Source organism: Oncorhynchus gorbuscha, linkage group LG12 (assembly GCF_021184085.1).
Source record: "Oncorhynchus gorbuscha isolate QuinsamMale2020 ecotype Even-year linkage group LG12, OgorEven_v1.0, whole genome shotgun sequence".
NCBI lineage: Eukaryota > Metazoa > Chordata > Actinopteri > Salmoniformes > Salmonidae > Oncorhynchus > Oncorhynchus gorbuscha.
This window is the reverse complement of record NC_060184.1, coordinates 76,881,884-76,900,232: the sequence shown is the minus strand read 5'-3', so window position 1 is coordinate 76,900,232 and position 18,349 is coordinate 76,881,884. Positions and strand designations below refer to the sequence as shown.

General features: G+C 45.1%; 1 protein-coding gene across 3 annotated transcripts in view; it reads right to left on the bottom strand.

The window, feature by feature from the left end:
* LOC123991412 (collagen alpha-1(XVIII) chain-like) overlaps positions 1–18,349 on the bottom strand; it is a 133,454-nt gene that overhangs the window by 63,658 nt on the left and 51,447 nt on the right. For all 3 annotated transcript variants that reach the window (XR_006830792.1, XM_046292986.1, XM_046292987.1), the window contains exons 3-5: positions 11,804–12,351; positions 5,497–5,571; positions 4,335–4,427 (exon numbers count right to left, since the gene is read on the bottom strand). Coding sequence is in view for 2 of the 3 variants with exons in the window: in XM_046292986.1 (XP_046148942.1) it covers positions 4,335–4,427; positions 5,497–5,571; positions 11,804–12,351 (716 nt within the window). In the remaining variant the exon portion in view is untranslated. The remainder of the gene's footprint in view (positions 1–4,334; positions 4,428–5,496; positions 5,572–11,803; positions 12,352–18,349) is intronic.

Here is an 18,349-nt window from a genome sequence, read left to right as displayed (position 1 = left end):
TAACCAACTCAGCAACAAGCTTTGATTATTTTAATCAGCTGTCATGACATGACATGGCCATTTAGTGACGTTTATGACCCCGATAAATACCTTTCCTCTCTCTCTAATCTACAGAGTGACTCTTGGAAAGCCCTTTGTTAACATAGAGAGTCTGGTAACATAAAAGGGTGGGGGCCAGAACCATATTTCAGTAATCCAACCAGTTAAAAAATATGCGTTGGTACTTAAAGAATATGAGATCAGATCAGTTGTCATCTGAGACATTATTACTGATGATAGGATGACATAAACTCTATCTTGGAAAGTCTACACATTCTAGTTTTGAGATTCACATGGAATTGTTGTGCAATTTAAATGTTTAAATATGAAACTATTTCTGAAAAGATTAAATGTAATTTTAGCTTCTAAATGAGAGAATTGGTTTTCATAAGTGAACTAGGCTCAACTCAGTGGCCCCGCCCAAGTGAACAGACATTGGTTGTAAACTATGAAAAACGCCCTTCTCTCCCCACTACATAAGCGTTAACGAAATTAACATTTGTATTCCTGAGGACGTGATGACGACGGTCCATACATTAAAAGGGCTAATATCAAACTACAGAACTAAGCCAACGTCAGCGTGAGCTGAGCTTAAAGTATTACAACTTGGTATGAACTTTGAACTCTTATTCACTAAAGAAGTGATACCTACTAAGGGTTGAGTGAGCAGCAGCAGCTGTAAATGTGGGCTAGGAAAGGACGGACAAAGTATCTCTTTCTAACACACGACGACAGTACTACAACGTATCCAACCTACCAGCAGACATTCTTCAGAGGACAGGAAAATCTCGCTTGGGCAACACGGCCTTCCATCTACGACTAACCTATTGAAGCACGGCTCAGAGTAAATATTTCTTGCATTTTCCTTTTCCAAATGGGTGGTTATTTAGAATGCATAAGAGTCTGTATTTACGATAGCATAGGTTTACAAAGTCCAATCAGAGACCAAATTCCTTTGTTCCTCAGTATTCCCACACTTTCATTCAAAACCCAACCCCCTTTCTTTGTGTAACCAGCCGTCATATCGGTTCCGTCCACCAGGGACGTTTTCTTTTATGACATAATTAGTACTCATTGTATGACCCATCCTGTGTTTATGTAATCCTGTGAGATTGTTTAGGTATTTAGTAAATAAATAAACCACATCTTGTATTGCTGATTCAACTTGTTAGCCAGGGTTCGTGAAGAATTCTACGATGTTCAGATGAGACTGAATACGGTGACGATTAATAATTGACTGCTATTGATGTAAAAGATGACCAGGTCTTTAAGAGTTTATTCGGAAGATAACAGCTCTATAAAAAAAATGTTTTGCCCGACTTTCTAGTTAATTACATTTACATGATTAGTTCAATCAGGTAATATTATAGAATAGCATGTCATATCACTTAATCCGACATAGCCAAAGACTCAGCACAGCTGTGTAGTATTAGGACAAAACCCCAAATGTGCACACTGTGTGGTCTCTCCCACTGAAACACTTTATCTCATCACAGTCTTTTCAGATGATATCCAATCCCTGGTAATGGGAGAGAAAAGCTCAAGGGAAACTGGAAGGAAAACTCAGCCAAGCATCAGCAGCTGTTTTGATGTTAAGCAGTGTGCTTGGTGTCCATGTGACAGTTGAAGGAAGATGGAAGGCAGTGTTCAAGAGACAGTTATGGTGCCAATCTTGCTTATATCTGGGATTGAGTCCTGCAGTTTTAGTCTGGTGACATCCTTGTAAATAATGCAGGATCTCCACAAATAGCATGGGATATGTCAACGTTAGATCACTTTTGAGGCATGAAATGTAATACCAAGACATCTCTCTCCAAATGGGCAGAGGGAGGAAGAAGAGGAGTGGTTGGGCAGGGGGAGGAAGAAGAGGAGTGGTTGGGCAGGGGGAGGAAGAAGAGGAGTGGTTGGGCAGGGGGAGGAAGAAGAGGAGTGGTTGGGCAGGGGGAGGAAGAAGAGGAGTGGTTGGGCAGGGGGAGGAAGAAGAGGAGTGGTTGGGCAGGGGGAGGAAGAAGAGGAGTGGTTGGGCACACATCACAACTGCTGCTTCCAGACTCTTGATATATGGCTCAGTTTACACAACTAATAAAAGGTACTAATGTAACTAAGTCCTCTGCCAGTTACAGTGGAAAACCTATGTGTTGTTGTCTAAACGGCTGTGTGTGGGGGGGGGGGTGGGGGGTGGGGGGTGGGGGGCACAGATCCTTCAATGTGTCAGAAAGCATTTAACTATTCAGAAGAGGATATATGCTTTCCTCTCAGATATGGTCCAAGATCGCTGCCGCTGTACATAGTCTATCGGTAAATAGCCCACCCATTTTCACCTACCTCATCCCCACACTGTTTTTATTTATTTTATTTTATGCTCTTTTGCACACCAATATGACCATCTGATCATTTATCACTCCAGTGTTAATCTGCAAAATTGTAATTATTCGCCTACCTCATGCCTTTTGCACACAATGTATATAGACTCTCCTTTTTTCTACTGTGTTATTGACTTGTTAATTGTTTACTCCATGTGTAACTCTGTGTTGTCTGTTCACACTGCTATGCTTTATCTTGGCCAGGTCGCAGTTGCAAATGAGAACCTGTTCTCAACTAGCCTACCTGGTTAAATAAAGGTGTTCTCAACTAGCCTACCTGGTTAAATAAAGGTGTTCTCAACTAGCCTACCTGGTTAAATAAAGGTGTTCTCAACTAGCCTACCTGGTTAAATAAAGGTGTTCTCAACTAGCCTACCTGGTTAAATAAAGGTGTTCTCAACTAGCCTACCTGGTTAAATAAAGGTGTTCTCAACTAGCCTACCTGGTTAAATAAAGGTGTTCTCAACTAGTCTACCTGGTTAAATAAAGGTGAAATAAAAAAAATAAAAAAAGGTCAGACCAGATCAGGTTGAGCGTTTCTCAGATAGGAGAACCTGGCTGGAGGATAAGGAATATCTTCACGTCTCCCATCAAACTGGTCCCGTTAACTTGAATTGTCTGGATGTGCTGTAGATACCCCTACTGTGTTAGGAGGAGGGAGTTAGAAGGTTGATGGATGTGCTGTAGATACCCCTACTGTGTTAGGAGGAGGGAGTTAGAAGGTTGATGGATGTGCTGTAGATACCCCTACTGTGTTAGGAGGAGGGAGTTAGAAGGTTGATGGATGTGCTGTAGATACCCCTACTGTGTTAGGAGGAGGGAGTTAGAAGGTTGATGGATGTGCTGTAGATACCCCTACTGTGTTAGGAGGAGGGAGTTAGAAGGTGTGCATGTTGATGATGTATGACGACCTATTGATCATGTATGGGGGCGGCAGGTAGCCTAGTGGTTAGAGTGTAGAGGTGGCAGGTAGCCTAGTGGTTAGAGTGTAGAGATGGCAGGGTAGCCTAGTGGTTAGAGTGTAGAGGTGGCAGGTAGTCTAGTGGTTAGAGTGTAGAGATGGCAGGGTAGCCTAGTGGTTAGAGTGTAGAGGTGGTAGGGTAGCCTAGTGGTTAGAGTGTAGAGGTGGCAGGGTAGCCTAGTGGTTAGAGTGTAGAGGTGGCAGGGTAGCCTAGTGGTTAGAGTGTAGAGGTGGCAGGTAGCCTAGTGGTTAGTGTAGAGGTGGCAGGGTAGCCTAGTGGTTAGAGTGTAGAGGTGGTAGGTAGCCTAGTGGTTAGAGTGTAGAGGCGGCAGGTAGCCTAGTGGTTAGAGTGTAGAGGCGGCAGGTAGCCTAGTGGTTAGAGTGTAGAGGTGGTAGGTAGCCTAGTGGTTAGAGTGTAGAGGTGGCAGGGTAGCCTAGTGGTTAGAGTGTAGAGGTGGTAGGTAGCCTAGTGGTCAGAGTGTAGAGGCGGCAGGTAGCCTAGTGGTTAGAGTGTAGAGGCGGCAGGTAGTCTAGTGGTTAGAGTGTAGAGGCGGCAGGTAGCCTAGTGGTTAGAGAGTAGAGGCGGCAGGTAGCCTAGTGGTTAGAGAGTAGAGGCGGCAGGTAGTCTAGTGGTTAGAGTGTAGAGGCGGCAGGTAGCCTAGTGGTTAGAGAGTAGAGGTGGCAGGTAGCCTAGTGGGTAGAGAGTAGAGGCGGCAGGTAGCCTAGAGTGTTGGGCCAGTAACCGAAAGGTTGCTTGATTGAATCCCTGAGCTGACAAGGTAAAAATCTGTCGTTCTACCCCTGAACAAGGCAGTTAACCCACTGTTCCCCAGTAGGCTGTCATTGTCATTTGTTCTTTTAAATAAAATTCAAATGTTTTTAAAATGTCGTAAAACTATCCTTGTGGGTTTATGCCAGTGTGATAGAATATGTGTGTACAGGGTTGGGTCTGAGTGTTTTCAGTCACTCACCACGGTGTACTCTCTCTCCTCCACTACCTTCTTCACTTCATCCAGAGTTTCTGTGTCGTCGAAGGAGTCGTCTCCACTCCCATAGCCAGATGCCTGAAAGAGCGCAACAATGGAAGCGCGACAGTAACAACCTTGTATTTTCATTACATAACGCTTAAGTTGTGGCATTGGAATCTCACTAATAGTTTTACATATTCAATAGGCAGTGAGGAAGAATAGTCCAGATGCTTCTATCACAAGCAAATTGTCTAATGCTTTTCCAAGTATTTAAAAAAATATATATATATTTTAAACCTTTATTTAACTAGGCAAGTCAGTTAAGAACAAATTCTTATTTTACAAGTAGCAATAACTTATGCTTAAATACGGAGCTAAAAAAAAGAGAAAATAATTAACTAAATCATAAATCATAAATCAACTGGAGTTCAGTGGTGTTTTCACCAGAAAGCGAATGAATCTTTCAACACACAACCCTGCGATGTCCTCTAACCACCACTAGAGGGGATGATGGTCCCATTCATCATTAGCATGTCAGGTTTTAGGATGGAGTAAGGTAGAAGTCCAGCACATTACCACTGATGTAGGGTCAGCTTTGACATTTTCATCATCCTAATGGTGTTAGTATTGGGGGTGGTTGAAATCTGATCCGAGATCAGTGGTTAGAGGTCCATGTACAGTGTCCGCTAGATAGTCTCTCCTGGCATCCTTTCCTTTATGATAACTAATCTGAAAATACTTGATAGTTGATAGCTGTATGGTGGAAACCTAGCGAGTCCCACCCAGTCCTACCTTGTCCTACCCAGTCCCACCCAGTCCCATCCAGCCATACCCAGTCCCATCCAGTCCCACCCAGTCCCACCCAGTCCTACCTTGTCCCATCTTGTCCTACCCAGTCCCACCTTGTCCTACCCAGTCCCATCCAGTCCCACCTTGTCCTACCCAGTCCCACCTTGTCCCACCTTGTCCTACCCAGTCCCACCTTGTCCTACCCAGTCCCATCCAGTCCGACCTTGTCCTACCCAGTCCCACCCTGACCTACCCAGTCCCACCCTGACCTACCCAGTCCCACCCTGACCTACCCAGTCCCACCCTGACCTACCCAGTCCTACCTATTAGGGCTCAAGTGAAAAGAAAGTCAGATGTAGTATTGGGAAACACTCACATAGGGGTCGTCCTCTTCACACAGGTCATCTTGGGCTGTGGGGTATCCCTTCAGAACCAGCTGCTGGATACAACCCTGGGGAGAGAGAGAGAGGTTAAGGCACATTAATACTAGTATAAACACTAACAGTACCCTGGGGGGGGGTTAAGGAACATTAAATCTAGTATACACACTCACAGTAAATGCATGACCTGATTTGATTTGCCAGCTCTCAAATCAAATCAACACAACCTTTTAGTGAAATGGAAATATCTCAAGTACGGTGAACAGGTACCTCAATCTGGTAACAGGTACCTCAATCTGGTAACAGGTACCTCAACCTGGTAACAGGTACCTCAACCTGGTAACAGGTACCTCAATCTGGTAACAGGTACCTCAACCTGGTAACAGGTACCTCAACCTGGTAACAGGTACCTCAACCTGGTAACAGCTACCTCAATCTGGTAACAGCTACCTCAATCTGGTAACAGGTACCTCAACCAGGTAACAGGTACCTCAACCAGGTAACAGGTACATTAACCTGGTAACAGGTACCTCAACCTGGTAACAGGTACCTCAATCTGGTAACAGGTACCTCAATCTGGTAACAGGTACCTCAATCTGGTAACAGGTACCTCAACCTGGTAACAGGTACCTCAATCTGGTAACAGGTACCTCAACCAGGTAACAGGTACCTCAATCTGGTAACAGGTACCTCAATCTGGTAACAGGTACCTCAACCTGGTAACAGGTACCTCAATCTGGTAACAGGTACCTCAACCTGGTAACAGGTACCTCAATCTGGTAACAGGTACCTCAACCTGGTAACAGGTACCTCACTCAACCTGGTAACAGGTACCTCAACCTGGTAACAGGTACCTCAATCTGGTAACAGGTACCTCAACCTGGTAACAGGTACCTCAATCTAGTAACAGGTACCTCAATATGGTAACAGGTACCTCAACCAGGTAACAGGTACCTCAATCTGGTAACAGGTACCTCAATCTGGTAACAGGTACCTCAACCTGGTAACAGGTACCTCAACCTGGTAACAGGTACCTCAATCTAGTAACAGGTACCTCAATCTGGTAACAGGTACCTCAATCTGGTAACAGGTACCTCAACCTGGTAACAGGTACCTCAATCTGACAAAACTCTTCAAGACAGCAGCCTTTAAACTGCTATAACGGAACATAGATCTCACTAACAATGACTGTCAGGAGGGTCGAATGGCACATGGCATGTTTGACTAATCTGTTTATGGGTCTATCCAGAGGACAAACACCTGTTTCCAATCCAACAAAGTGGAGAGGAGAGAGGAGGAGGGGATGGAGAAGACAGAAGGGGAGAGGAGGGAGAAGGAGGGGAGGGAGAAGACAGAAGGGGAGGGGAGAGAGAAGACAGAAGGGGAGAGGAGGGAGAAGAGAGGCTCAGTAAACTAAATCAAGTCCATCTGATGCTGTAAAGGGAGGTTGAAGGTTAACAGGAAATGTTTCCATGCAACAGCTCTGATTCCATCAAAGTTTTATGAGCTTTTCTGAGATCAATATTATTATTTGGTCATTTTTACCCCCTTTTGTTCTCCCCAATTGGTAGTTACAGAGTTGTCCCATCACTGCAACTCCTGTACGGACTCGGGAGAGGCTGCTTCTTGACACACTGCTCGCTTAACCCGGAAGTCAGCCGCACCAACGCGTTGGATGGAACACCGTACAGCTGGCGACCGAAGTCAGCGTGCATAATTCAAATACTGGGCAGGGTAGCCTAGTGGTTAGAGCGTTGGACTAGTACCTGAAAGGTTGCAAGTTCGAATCCCTGAGCTGAAAAGGCACAAATCTGTCGTTCTGCCCCTGAACAGGCAGTTAACCCACTGTTCCTAGGCCATTGTTGAAAATAAGAATGTGTTCTTAACTGACTTGCCTAGTAAAATAAAGGTAAAATAAAACTATTTGTTTAGGAAATTATAGTATTTTATCCTAATCAAATTGTCAGAGAAAGAGATTTTGTAACAAGTCATATTTTGTTTCTCAACTACTGTAGGTAGGGGTCAACATAATTGACACCCCTTGTTTTCAATACCTTTCCCTTGTGAGGATAACGGCACTAAGCCTTTTTCTAAAACAAATTGTGAGGGATCTTAAAACACTCCATACAGAATCTTTTCAGATCCGTGAAATCCTTAGTCTGCGCTGATGGACTGCCCTCGTCAACTCAAACCACAGATGTTCAATGGGTTTCAAGTCTGGAAAAGATCTCTTTGTTCTGTAATGTGTGCTTGGGGTTATTGTGTTGCTGGAAGATCCACTTGCAGCCAAAGTTTCAGGCAATCAGATTTTTTTTGACAAAAATGTCCTGGTCGTGGGTAAAGTTCATGATGCGGTTGACCTTAACAAAGACCCCCAGGATCAGTGGAAGCAAAATAGCCCCATAAAATCAAAGATTCACCACTATATTTTACAGTAGGTATGGGGTTATTTTTTGCCTATGCATTCTCAGTACGATGGCAAACCCACCCCTGGTGTGCATCGGCAAAAAGCTTACATTTGTTGGATGACGTGAAAAAAACAAAACTCAGAGCTATTTGATGTACACTGTTTGGCAGGACAACAAGAAGAGTGTTTTCCTCACAGCACAACACATCGTATGGTGTAGAGTACCATGTCTGTTGCACCAAGTGACCGTTGCTAAGACAGCTGACATGTAAGTGTTGTGATGTCATAAGTGATGTAATTAATGGTTCTATGACATACATATGCAGCGTACGTCACAAAGTCTCTTAGCAAGAGTTTATACTCTGCTTAAATATACAACAACAAACAAAAAGTCTCTTAGCAAGAGTTTATACTCTGCTTAAAATACAACAACAAACAAAAGGAACAAAGTCTCTTAGCAAGAGTTTATACTCTGCTTAAATATACAACAACAAACAAAAGGAAATGAACAAAGTCTCTTAGCAAGAGTTTATACTCTGCTTAAATATACAACAACAAACAAAAGGAAATGAACAAAGTCTCTTAGCAAGAGTTTATACTCTGCTTAAATATACAACAACAAACAAAAGGAAATGAACAAAGTCTCTTAGCAAGAGTTTATACTCTGCTTAAATATACAACAACAAACAAAAGGAAATGAACAAAGTCTCTTAGCAAGAGTTTATACTTAAATATACAACAACAAACAAAAGGAAATGAACAAAGCAAGAGTTTATAAATATACAACAACAAACAAAAGGAAATGAACAAAGTCTCTTAGCAAGAGTTTATACTCTGCTTAAATATACAACAACAAACAAAAGGAAATGAACAAAGTCTCTTAGCAAGAGTTTATACTCTGCTTAAATATACAACAACAAACAAAAGGAAATGAACAAAGTCTCTTAGCAAGAGTTTATAAATATACAACAACAAACAAAAGGAAATGCTTAAAGAGTTTATACTTAAATATACAACAACAAACAAAAGGAAATGAACAAAGTCTCTTAGCAAGAGTTTATACTTAAATATACAACAACAAACAAAAGGAAATGTCTCTTAAAGTTTATACTTAAATAACAAACAAACAAAAGGAAATGAACAAAGTCTCTTAGCAAGAGTTTATACTCTGCTTAAATATACAACAACAAACAAAAGGAAATGAACAAAGTCTCTTAGCAAGAGTTTATACTCTGCTTAAATATACAACAACAAACAAAAGGAAATGAACAAAGTCTCTTAGCAAGAGTTTATACTCTGCTTAAATATACAACAACAAACAAAAGGAAATGAACAAAGTCTCTTAGCAAGAGTTTATACTCTGCTTAAATATACAACAACAAACAAAAGGAAATGAACAAAGTCTCTTAGCAAGAGTTTATACTCTGCTTAAATATACAACAAACAAAAGGAAATGAAAAGTCTCTTAAAGAGTTTAAACTCTGCTTAAATATACAACAACAAACAAAAGGAAATGAAAAGTCTCTTAGTACTTAAATATACAACAACAAACAACAAACAAAAGGAAATGAACAAAGTCTCTTAGCAAGAGTTTATACTCTGCTTAAATATACAACAACAAACAAAAGGAAATGAACAAAGTCTCTTAGCAAGAGTTTATACTCTGCTTAAATATACAACAACAAACAAAAGGAAATGAACAAAGTCTCTTAGCTAGAGTTTATACTCTGCTTAAATATACAACAACAAACAAAAGGAAATGAACATGGGACTCAGAGACGGTTGTTTTTGAAGTCGAGTGGTCCTAAACCAGCATGAGTTCTTATCCAAATCAGCTGTGGTCGACTGCACACACACACACACACACACACACACACACACACACACACACACACACACACACACACACACACACACACACACACACACACACACACACACACACACACACACACACACACACACCTCCATTTTTCCATAATGCAGTGTGAGGTGCTTTCAGGAGCGCCACTGCTGTTGAGTCTGTTTGTTCGTGTTCCTCACAGGGGAAGAAACAGGATATCAGATTCCAACACAAACACACTATCAGCTGGAGGCCCCACTGCCCCCAACAACATTAACAGAGAGAGAGAGAGCGAGAGAAGAGAGAGAGGGAGGGAGGGGGGAGAGAGAGAGAAGAGAGAGGGGGGAGAGGGGGAGGGGAGAGAGGGAGAGAGGGGGGAGAGAGGGAGAGAGAGAGGGGAGAGAGAGGGAGGGGGAGAGAGAGAGGGAGAGGAGAGAGAGAGAGAGAGAGAGAGAGAGAGAGAGAGAGAGAGAGAGAGAGAGAGAGAGAGAGAGAGAGGGAGGGGGGGAGAAAAATAGATAGAGACGAAAACAAAGTCAGAGACATTAATGAGAGAGAGAGGAGGGAGAAAGAGAGTGGCAGAGACCAAAACAAAGTCAGAGACATTAATGAGAGAGAGAGGAGGGAGAAAGAGAGTGGCAGAGGAAAGAAAGAGGGGTAATGAACACATGTGACATTTTGATTCCCCCTGACCAGCGAGAGGTCTGTTTTGATCCAGGGTGGTGAGAAGAGACAGGCTGGCGGGGAGAACAGAGAGTTTCCTCCAGACTAAGTTAACTCTATTTCACTGAAACTACCAACCCATATGCTCCTATGAAACTTTATGGGTGGGAAACAGCTGCTTGGCAATAGCTTTTTGGTGCTCTTAAAAACCGAGGCAAGCAATACTTTATTAGTTCATCCATTCTGTTTAGATTAGTACAACATCTAAGTAGTAGTGGTAGGGTGTAGAGCTCTGCCACTTGCTCGACTGGCCCCAATATTGTACATCGGGGTTAAAGGCCAGGTAGGGTTTTAACATCAATAACTAGAGTGCGTGCAGGGCTCGGGCTTCACTAAATTGATCACTTACATTTTGAAGCTGAGCCATTTGCTCGTCCTCTGCTGCGCAGTAGAGTCATATCTGACTAAAATCATAACATGGTGTCAGAAGTGCTTCAACGTGGTCAAATATAAGACAGGACAGATAATTTAAGACAGGACAGATAATATAAGACAGGACAGATAATTTAAGACAGGACAGATAATATAAGACAGGACAGATAATATAAGACAGGACAGATAATATAAGACAGGACAGATAATTTAAAAGAAAATATTAATGTTCCTTGAGTTCCGAGTGGCAAAAGTAGCTAACAGCTCTCTCACATCTCTCCGTTGCTATGGATACTCACAGACTCAGAGCGCCATGAGCAGAGCTCATGCAGAGTGAACAGCATGAAGGGAGCGAGTGACAGACAGAGAGGAGGAGCTAATGGATTTACGAATGGAGGAGGTTATTTCTGATTTCGGGCCAGGGCGGGGCAGGGCATGGGGGGCCGGGCGGGGCAGGACAGGGCGGGGCCGGGTGGGGCAGAGCGGGGCCGGGCGGGGCAGAAGCAATCAAGCCTGGGTAGGGTAGGGCCTGAACATAACGATCACAGGTAGGGCTTGATTCATGCCTATGCAGGGCTCTAGTAGGGTGGAGTGGAAGTAGAATTTTGGGTGAAATATACTACAGTGTAATGCCTAGGCTTTAGGTCAATAGGATAACACTGCCTTGTGGCTCGCAGAAAACCTGGGTTCAAACCCCAGTGAGTCACACAGTGTGACTGAAAACTAGCTAAAGCCAAATTCCACCCGAAGATGCTCTTTTAGTATTTGTTTCATTAGTCGATTGTTGACAAACTTCCAAAAATGTTTTGCTTGTCAGGAGAGGATGAAAACCAGAGGTTTTATCGGCCCTGCAGGACAATGACTGTGTAGCCCTGGGACACCAGGTGAGTGCAATTAAATACCAGGTAGAAAACCCACCCACACACACGCACAACACAACAAAAACCCGTCAACTCACCACAAACCTGTCCAGCCCCGTACCACCTGCATTGCCCACGAAGATGCCCGAGCTGGCCTCGAAGGTGAGGGGCTCCGGGCTCCTCTGGAAGGCCACACGGTGGTACTCCTCACAGTCCATGTAGAGACGCACCTCTGTCCCCTGCACCGTCAACGTGAAGCGGGCCCACCTCCCCGTCAGGTCAGCCAGTTTGAAGCTCGCAGCCTCCTGGGTGCTCCCGACCCCCGGGTCAGTGTAGTAGAGGAGCACCTGCTGAGACCCGTCCTCCACGGGGCTCAACGCCACGCCCAGCTGCACCACCCGTTGGTAGGCGTCGGTGATGGCGAATAGGACCCCGCCGTGCCGCGTGGTGGGCTTGGCGGTGACGATCACGGTGAAGTCACGGTAGAAGGGGTCAGGGATGAAGGACTTGGTGAGGCGGCCCACGTTGGCATCGGGCCCGAAACGGTAGGCCGGGTAGCCCTCAAAGCCCGTGACGAAGGAGACGGAGGGGGGGAGAGGAACGCCGATCAGCTCTGTCAGGTCCATCTGGCCCTGGGAACCCCCCTCTGAAACACAAAGAAATACCATTAGATCACATAAATAGTGAATTAATACATAGGAAGACTTGATGAAGTGTCTATTCATGATTAATTCATCATGAATGTTTTTATTGATTAGAAACTGGTCTGAAAATTCACTGCACAGACTATTTTATTCTTTATTATTTAACTAGGCAAGCCAGTTAAAAACAAATATCGTATTTAGAACGACAGCCTACCAAAGAACAGTGGGTTAACTGCCTTGTTCAGGGGCAGAATGACAGATTTTTACCTTGTCAGCTCAGGGATTTGATCCAGCAACCTATCGGTTACTGTAACCAAAAGGTAAAAATCTGTCAGGCTACCTGCCGCCCAACCTACTCCCTTCTCTCTGGCAAGTCATGCATGCTTTTATTTCCCACAATTACTTTCCCCTTCAATGGACTCATGTTAAAGAAAAAGGATTGCAATTCTACCCCAGTTTCAAGAAGATGACTACACTCACACACAGTCCACGTTAGGAGGGAGAACCCGTGGAACAATCGTTCGTTTTGTGCTCCTGTAAAATGGCCTAAGCAAGCTAGGCTATCCCACAACGCTAGGCTCGCCCACACCGCTAGGTTAGCCCACACCGCTAGGCTAGCTCACACCGCTAGGCTAGCTCACACCGCTAGGCTAGCCCACACCGCTAGGCTAGCCCACACCGCTAGGCTAACCCACACCGCTAGGCTAGCCCACAACGCTAGGCTAACTCACACCACTAGGCTAGCTCCCCATAGAGAGACAGATAGATAGTCTGTCTTTACTGGCCATCAGCTTTCAGGCTGCTTCAAGACAGTGTCTCTAGTTAACCTTAACCCTTGGTCTGAGTGTATGTTTTACTGGTGTAATAGAACAGAGGCCAATGGCCAGATAGAGCTATCACCTGTTTACTGGTGTCATGGAACAGAGGCCTGATATTACTATGACCTGGAATTTCTCGCCCACCCAGTGACATCACAACAGATGCTTCTGGACCGGCCCAATGGGGGATCAGCTGGGGACATCACACCGCCGCACTCTCTGGCAGATGCAGGATTCCATGATGCAGTACAAGACAACATAATGTGACAGGACCAGGATGTGACCAGGATGTGACCAGGATGTGACAGGACCAGGATGTGACAAGACCAGGATGTGACAGGACCAGGATGTGACCGGGATGTGACCAGGATGTGACCGGACCAGGATGTGACCAGGATGTGACCAGGATGTGACTGGACCAGGATGTGACTGGACCAGGATGTGACAAGACCAGGGTGTGACCAGGATGTGACAGGACCGGGATGTGACCAGGATGTGACCAGGATGTGACCGGGAACCAGGATGTGACAGGACCGGGATGTGACCAGGATTTGACAGGACCAGGATGTGACCAGGATGTGACTGGACCGGGATGTGACCAGGATTTGACAGGACCAGGATGTGACCAGGATTTGACAGGACCGGGATGTGACAGGACCAGGATGTGACAGGACCAGGATGTGACAGGACCAGGATGTGACAGGACCGGGATGTGACCAGGATGTGACCAGGATGAGACCGGACCAGGATTTGACAGGACCAGGATGTGACCAGGATTTGACAGGACTAGGATGAGACCAGGATGTGACCGGACCGGGATGTGACTGGACCAGGATGTGACAAGACCAGGATGTGACCAGGATTTGACAGGACCAGGATGTGACCAGGATTTGACAGGACCGGGATGTGACAGGACCAGGATGTGACAGGACCAGGATGTGACAGGACCGGGATGTGACCAGGATGTGACCAGGATGTGACCGGACCAGGATTTGACAGGACCAGGATGTGACCAGGATTTGACAGGACCGGGATGTGACAGGACCGGGATGTCACCAGGATGTGACCAGGATGTGACCGGACCAGAATGTGACAGGACTAACACTACCTGGACCAAGACATCTCCATAAAAGTGATTTCTTGATCCAGGTGGACAAATATTTCACTAGGAATCTGCGTATTCCTTCAAAGCTCAGTTGTCCTGAGTCTGCACAACTCTGCCAGGACCTAGGATCAAGAGAGACACTCAAGTGTTTTAGTACTATATCTCTTGACACAATGATGAAAATAATCATGGCCTCTAAACCTTCAAGCTGCCTACTGGACCCTATTCCAAATAAACTACTGAAAGAGTTGCTTCCTGTGTTTGGCCCTCCTATGTTGAACATAATAAACGGCTCTCTATCCACTGGATGTGTACCAAACTCCGGCGGATAGCAGTAATAAAGCCTCTCTTGAAAAAGCCAAACCTTGACCCAGAAAATATAAAAAACTATCAGCCTATCTCAAATCTTCCATTCCTCTCAAAAATATTAGAAAAGGCTGTTGCACAGCAACTCACTGCCTTCCTGAAGACAAACAATGTATACGAAATGCTTCAGTCTGGTTTTAGACCCGATCATAGCACTGAGACTGCACTTGTGAAGGTGGTAAATGACCTTTTAATGGCATCAGACCGAGGCTTTGCATCTGTACTCGTGCTCCTAGACCTTAGTGCTGCTTTTAATACCATCAATCACCACATTCTTTTGGAGAGATTGGAAACCAAATTGGTCTACACGGACAAGTTCTGGCCTGGTTTAGATCTTATCTGTCGGAAAGATATCAGTTTGCCTCTGTGAATGGTTTGTCCTCTGACAAATCAACTGTAAATTCCAGTGTTCCTCAAGGTTCCGTTTTAGGACCACTATTGTTTTCACTATATATTTTACCTCTTGGGTATGTAATTTGAAAACATAATGTTAACTTCATTGCTATGCGGATGACACACAGCTGTACATTTCAATGAAACATGGTGAAGCCCCAAAATTGCCCTCACTAGAAGCCTGTGTTTCAGACATAAGTAAGTGGATGGCTGCAAAAGTTCTACTTTTAAGCTCGGACAAAACAGAGATGCTTGTTCTAGGTCCCAAGAAACAAAGAGATATTCTGTTTAATCTGACAATCTTAATGGTTGTACAGTCGTCTCAAATAAAACTGTGAAGGACCTCTGCGTTACTCTGGACCCTGATCTCTCTTTTGACGAACATATCAGTACTGTTTCAAGGACAGCTTTTTTCCATCTACGTAACATTGCAAAAATCAGAAACTTTCTGTCCAAAAATGATGCAGAAAAATGTATCCATGCTTTTGTTACTTCTAGGTTAGACAACTGCAATGCTCTACTTTCCGGCTACCCGGATAAAGCACTAAATGAACTTCAGTTAGTGCTAAATACGACTGCTAGAATCCTGACCAGAACCAAATAATTTGATCATATTACTCCAGTGCTAGCCTCCCTACACTGGCTTCCTGTCAAGGCAAGGGCTGATTTCAAGGTTTTACTGCTAACCTACAAAGCATTACATGGGCTTGCTCCTACCTATCTCTCTGAGTTGGTCCTGCCGTACATACCTACACGTACTCTACAGTCACAAGACGCAGGCCTCCTAATTGTCCCTAGAATTTCTAAGCAAACAGCTGGAGGCAGGGCTTTCTCCTATAGAGCTCCATTTTTATGGAATGGTTTGCCTACCCATGTGAGAGACGCAAACTCGGTCTCAACCTGTAAGTCTTTACTGAAGACTCATCTCTTCAGTAGGTCATATGATTGAGTGTAGTCTGGCCCAGGAGTGTGAAGGTGAACGGAAAGGCTCTGGAGCAACGAACCGCCCTTGCTGTCTCTGCCTGGCCAGTTCCCCTCTTTCCACTGGGATTCTCTGCCTCTAACCCTATTACAGGGGCTGAGTCACTGGCTTACTGGTGCTCTTTCATGCCGTCCTTAGGAGGGGTGCGTCACTTGAGTGGGTTGAGTCACTGATGTGATCTTCCTGTCTGGGTTGGCGCCCCCCCCCCCCCCCTTTGGTTGTGCCGTGGCGGAGATCTTTGTGGGCTATACTCGGCCTTGTCTCAGGATGATAAGTTGGTGGTTGAAGATATCCCTCTAGTGGTATGGGGGCTGTGCTTTGGCAAAGTGGGTGGGGTTATATCCTTCCTGTTTGGCCCTGTACGGGGGTATCATCGGATGGGGCCACAGTGTCTCCTGACCCCTCCTGTCTCAGCCTCCAGTATTTATGCTGCAGTAGTTTGTGTCGGGGGGCTAGGGTCAGTTTGTTATATCTGGAGTACTTCTCCTGTCTTATCCGGTGTCCTGTGTGAATTGAAGTATACTCTCTCTAATTCTCTCTTTCTCTCTCTATCTCTGAGGACCTGAGCCCTAGGACCATGCCTCAGGACTACCTGGCATGATGACTCCTTGCTGTCCCCAGTCCACCTGGTCGTGCTGCAGCTCCAGTTTCAACTGTTCTGCCTGTGATTATTATTATTTGACCACGCTGGTCATTGATGAACATTTGAACATCTTGGCCATGTTCTGTTATAATCTCCACCCGGCACAGCCAGAAGAGGATTGGCCACCACTCATAGCCTGGTTCCTTCCTAGGTTTTGGCCTTTCTAGGGAGTTTTTCCTAGCCACCGTGCTTCTATACCTGCATTGCTTGCTGTTTGGGGGTTTTAGGCTGGGTTTCTGTACAGCACTTTGAGATGTCAGCTGATGTACAAAGGGCTATATAAATACATTTGATTTGATTTGACTTCGCGTAAGATCCACTTCAGTTTAAAGTTGACTCATTTCAAGGTGCTTAAAGTTCTGTATGTCTCAATCTTCAATATAATACGTACCAGGATAGAAGCACAATGAGTCATTGTGGAGTAATATAAGCTTTTTGGAGGTAAGGACAAAAATAAGTTTGTTGTAGTGAAGAATGTCTCTCTCTCCATGGATAGAATAAAGACCAGTTAATTAACACACCAAACCCCCCGTGATTCGTTAGAGGGTCTCTGAGAGGAGGAGTCTCTGGGAGGAGCAGTCTCTGGGAGGAGCAGTCTCTGGGAGGAGCAGTCTCTGGGAGGAGGAGTCTCTGGGAGGAGGAGTCTCTGGGAGGAGGAGTCTCTGGGAGGAGGAGTCTCTGGGAGGAGCAGTCTCTGGGAGGAGCAGTCTCTGGGAGGAGCAGTATCTGGGAGGAGCAGTCTCTGAGAGGAGCAGTCTCTGGGAGGAGCAGTCTCTGGGAGGAGCAGTCTCTGGGAGGAGCAGTCTCTGAGAGGAGCAGTCTCTGAGAGGAGCAGTCTCTGGGCGTTGTGTAATGGAAGCTTAGGATCTGCACATGTTGCTTATTAGCCATGTGAGTGCATGGCATCATGTATGTGTGTGTGTGCGTGTGTGTGTGCGTGTGTGTGTGTGTGTGTGTGTGTGTGTGTGTGTGTGTGTGTGTGTGCGTGTGTGTGTGTGTGTGTGCGTGTGTTTGTATTAATGTGTGTATTAATCCAAGAGTGTTCTCTCTCTAAGTCATCAGTCCACTTAAGAAACTCTCTCTGGGTCATTTCCTACCTGGGCCTTGTGTGTCACACACGTCAGAGAGCTTTGGAGTGAGATGGCAGACAGTGTGGCTGAATTAAAAACACATTCTATCCTGAGCCAGACCATGCATTATTACTGTAAGTATCAGTTCTTTGTGTGTGTGTGTGTGTGTGTGTGTGTGTGTGTGTGTGTGTGTGTGTGTGTGTGTGTGTGTGTGTGTGTGTGTGTGTGTGTGTGTGTGTGTGTGTGTGTGTGTGTGTGTGTGTGTGTGTGTAAATATATGTGTGTGTATGTGTGTGTGAGTAAATATGTGTGTGTGTTTCAGTAACTTCCCCTCCTGTTAGGCCACGTTTCCCCAATCAGTGAAACCTCAACCACTAATCCCATTACAGTCATGAGGTTGACGTTGGACACGGCCGCAGGAAACCACAAACTCCTTTCTACATCAAACAATCACATCTGGCATCTGGCAGAAACAATCTGACCGAGAAAGTAGCATAATACTGTAAAACACTGGTGTGTACAGTAACTTACAGTACACACACACACACACACACACACACACACACACACACACACACACACACACACACACACACACACACACACACACACACACACACACA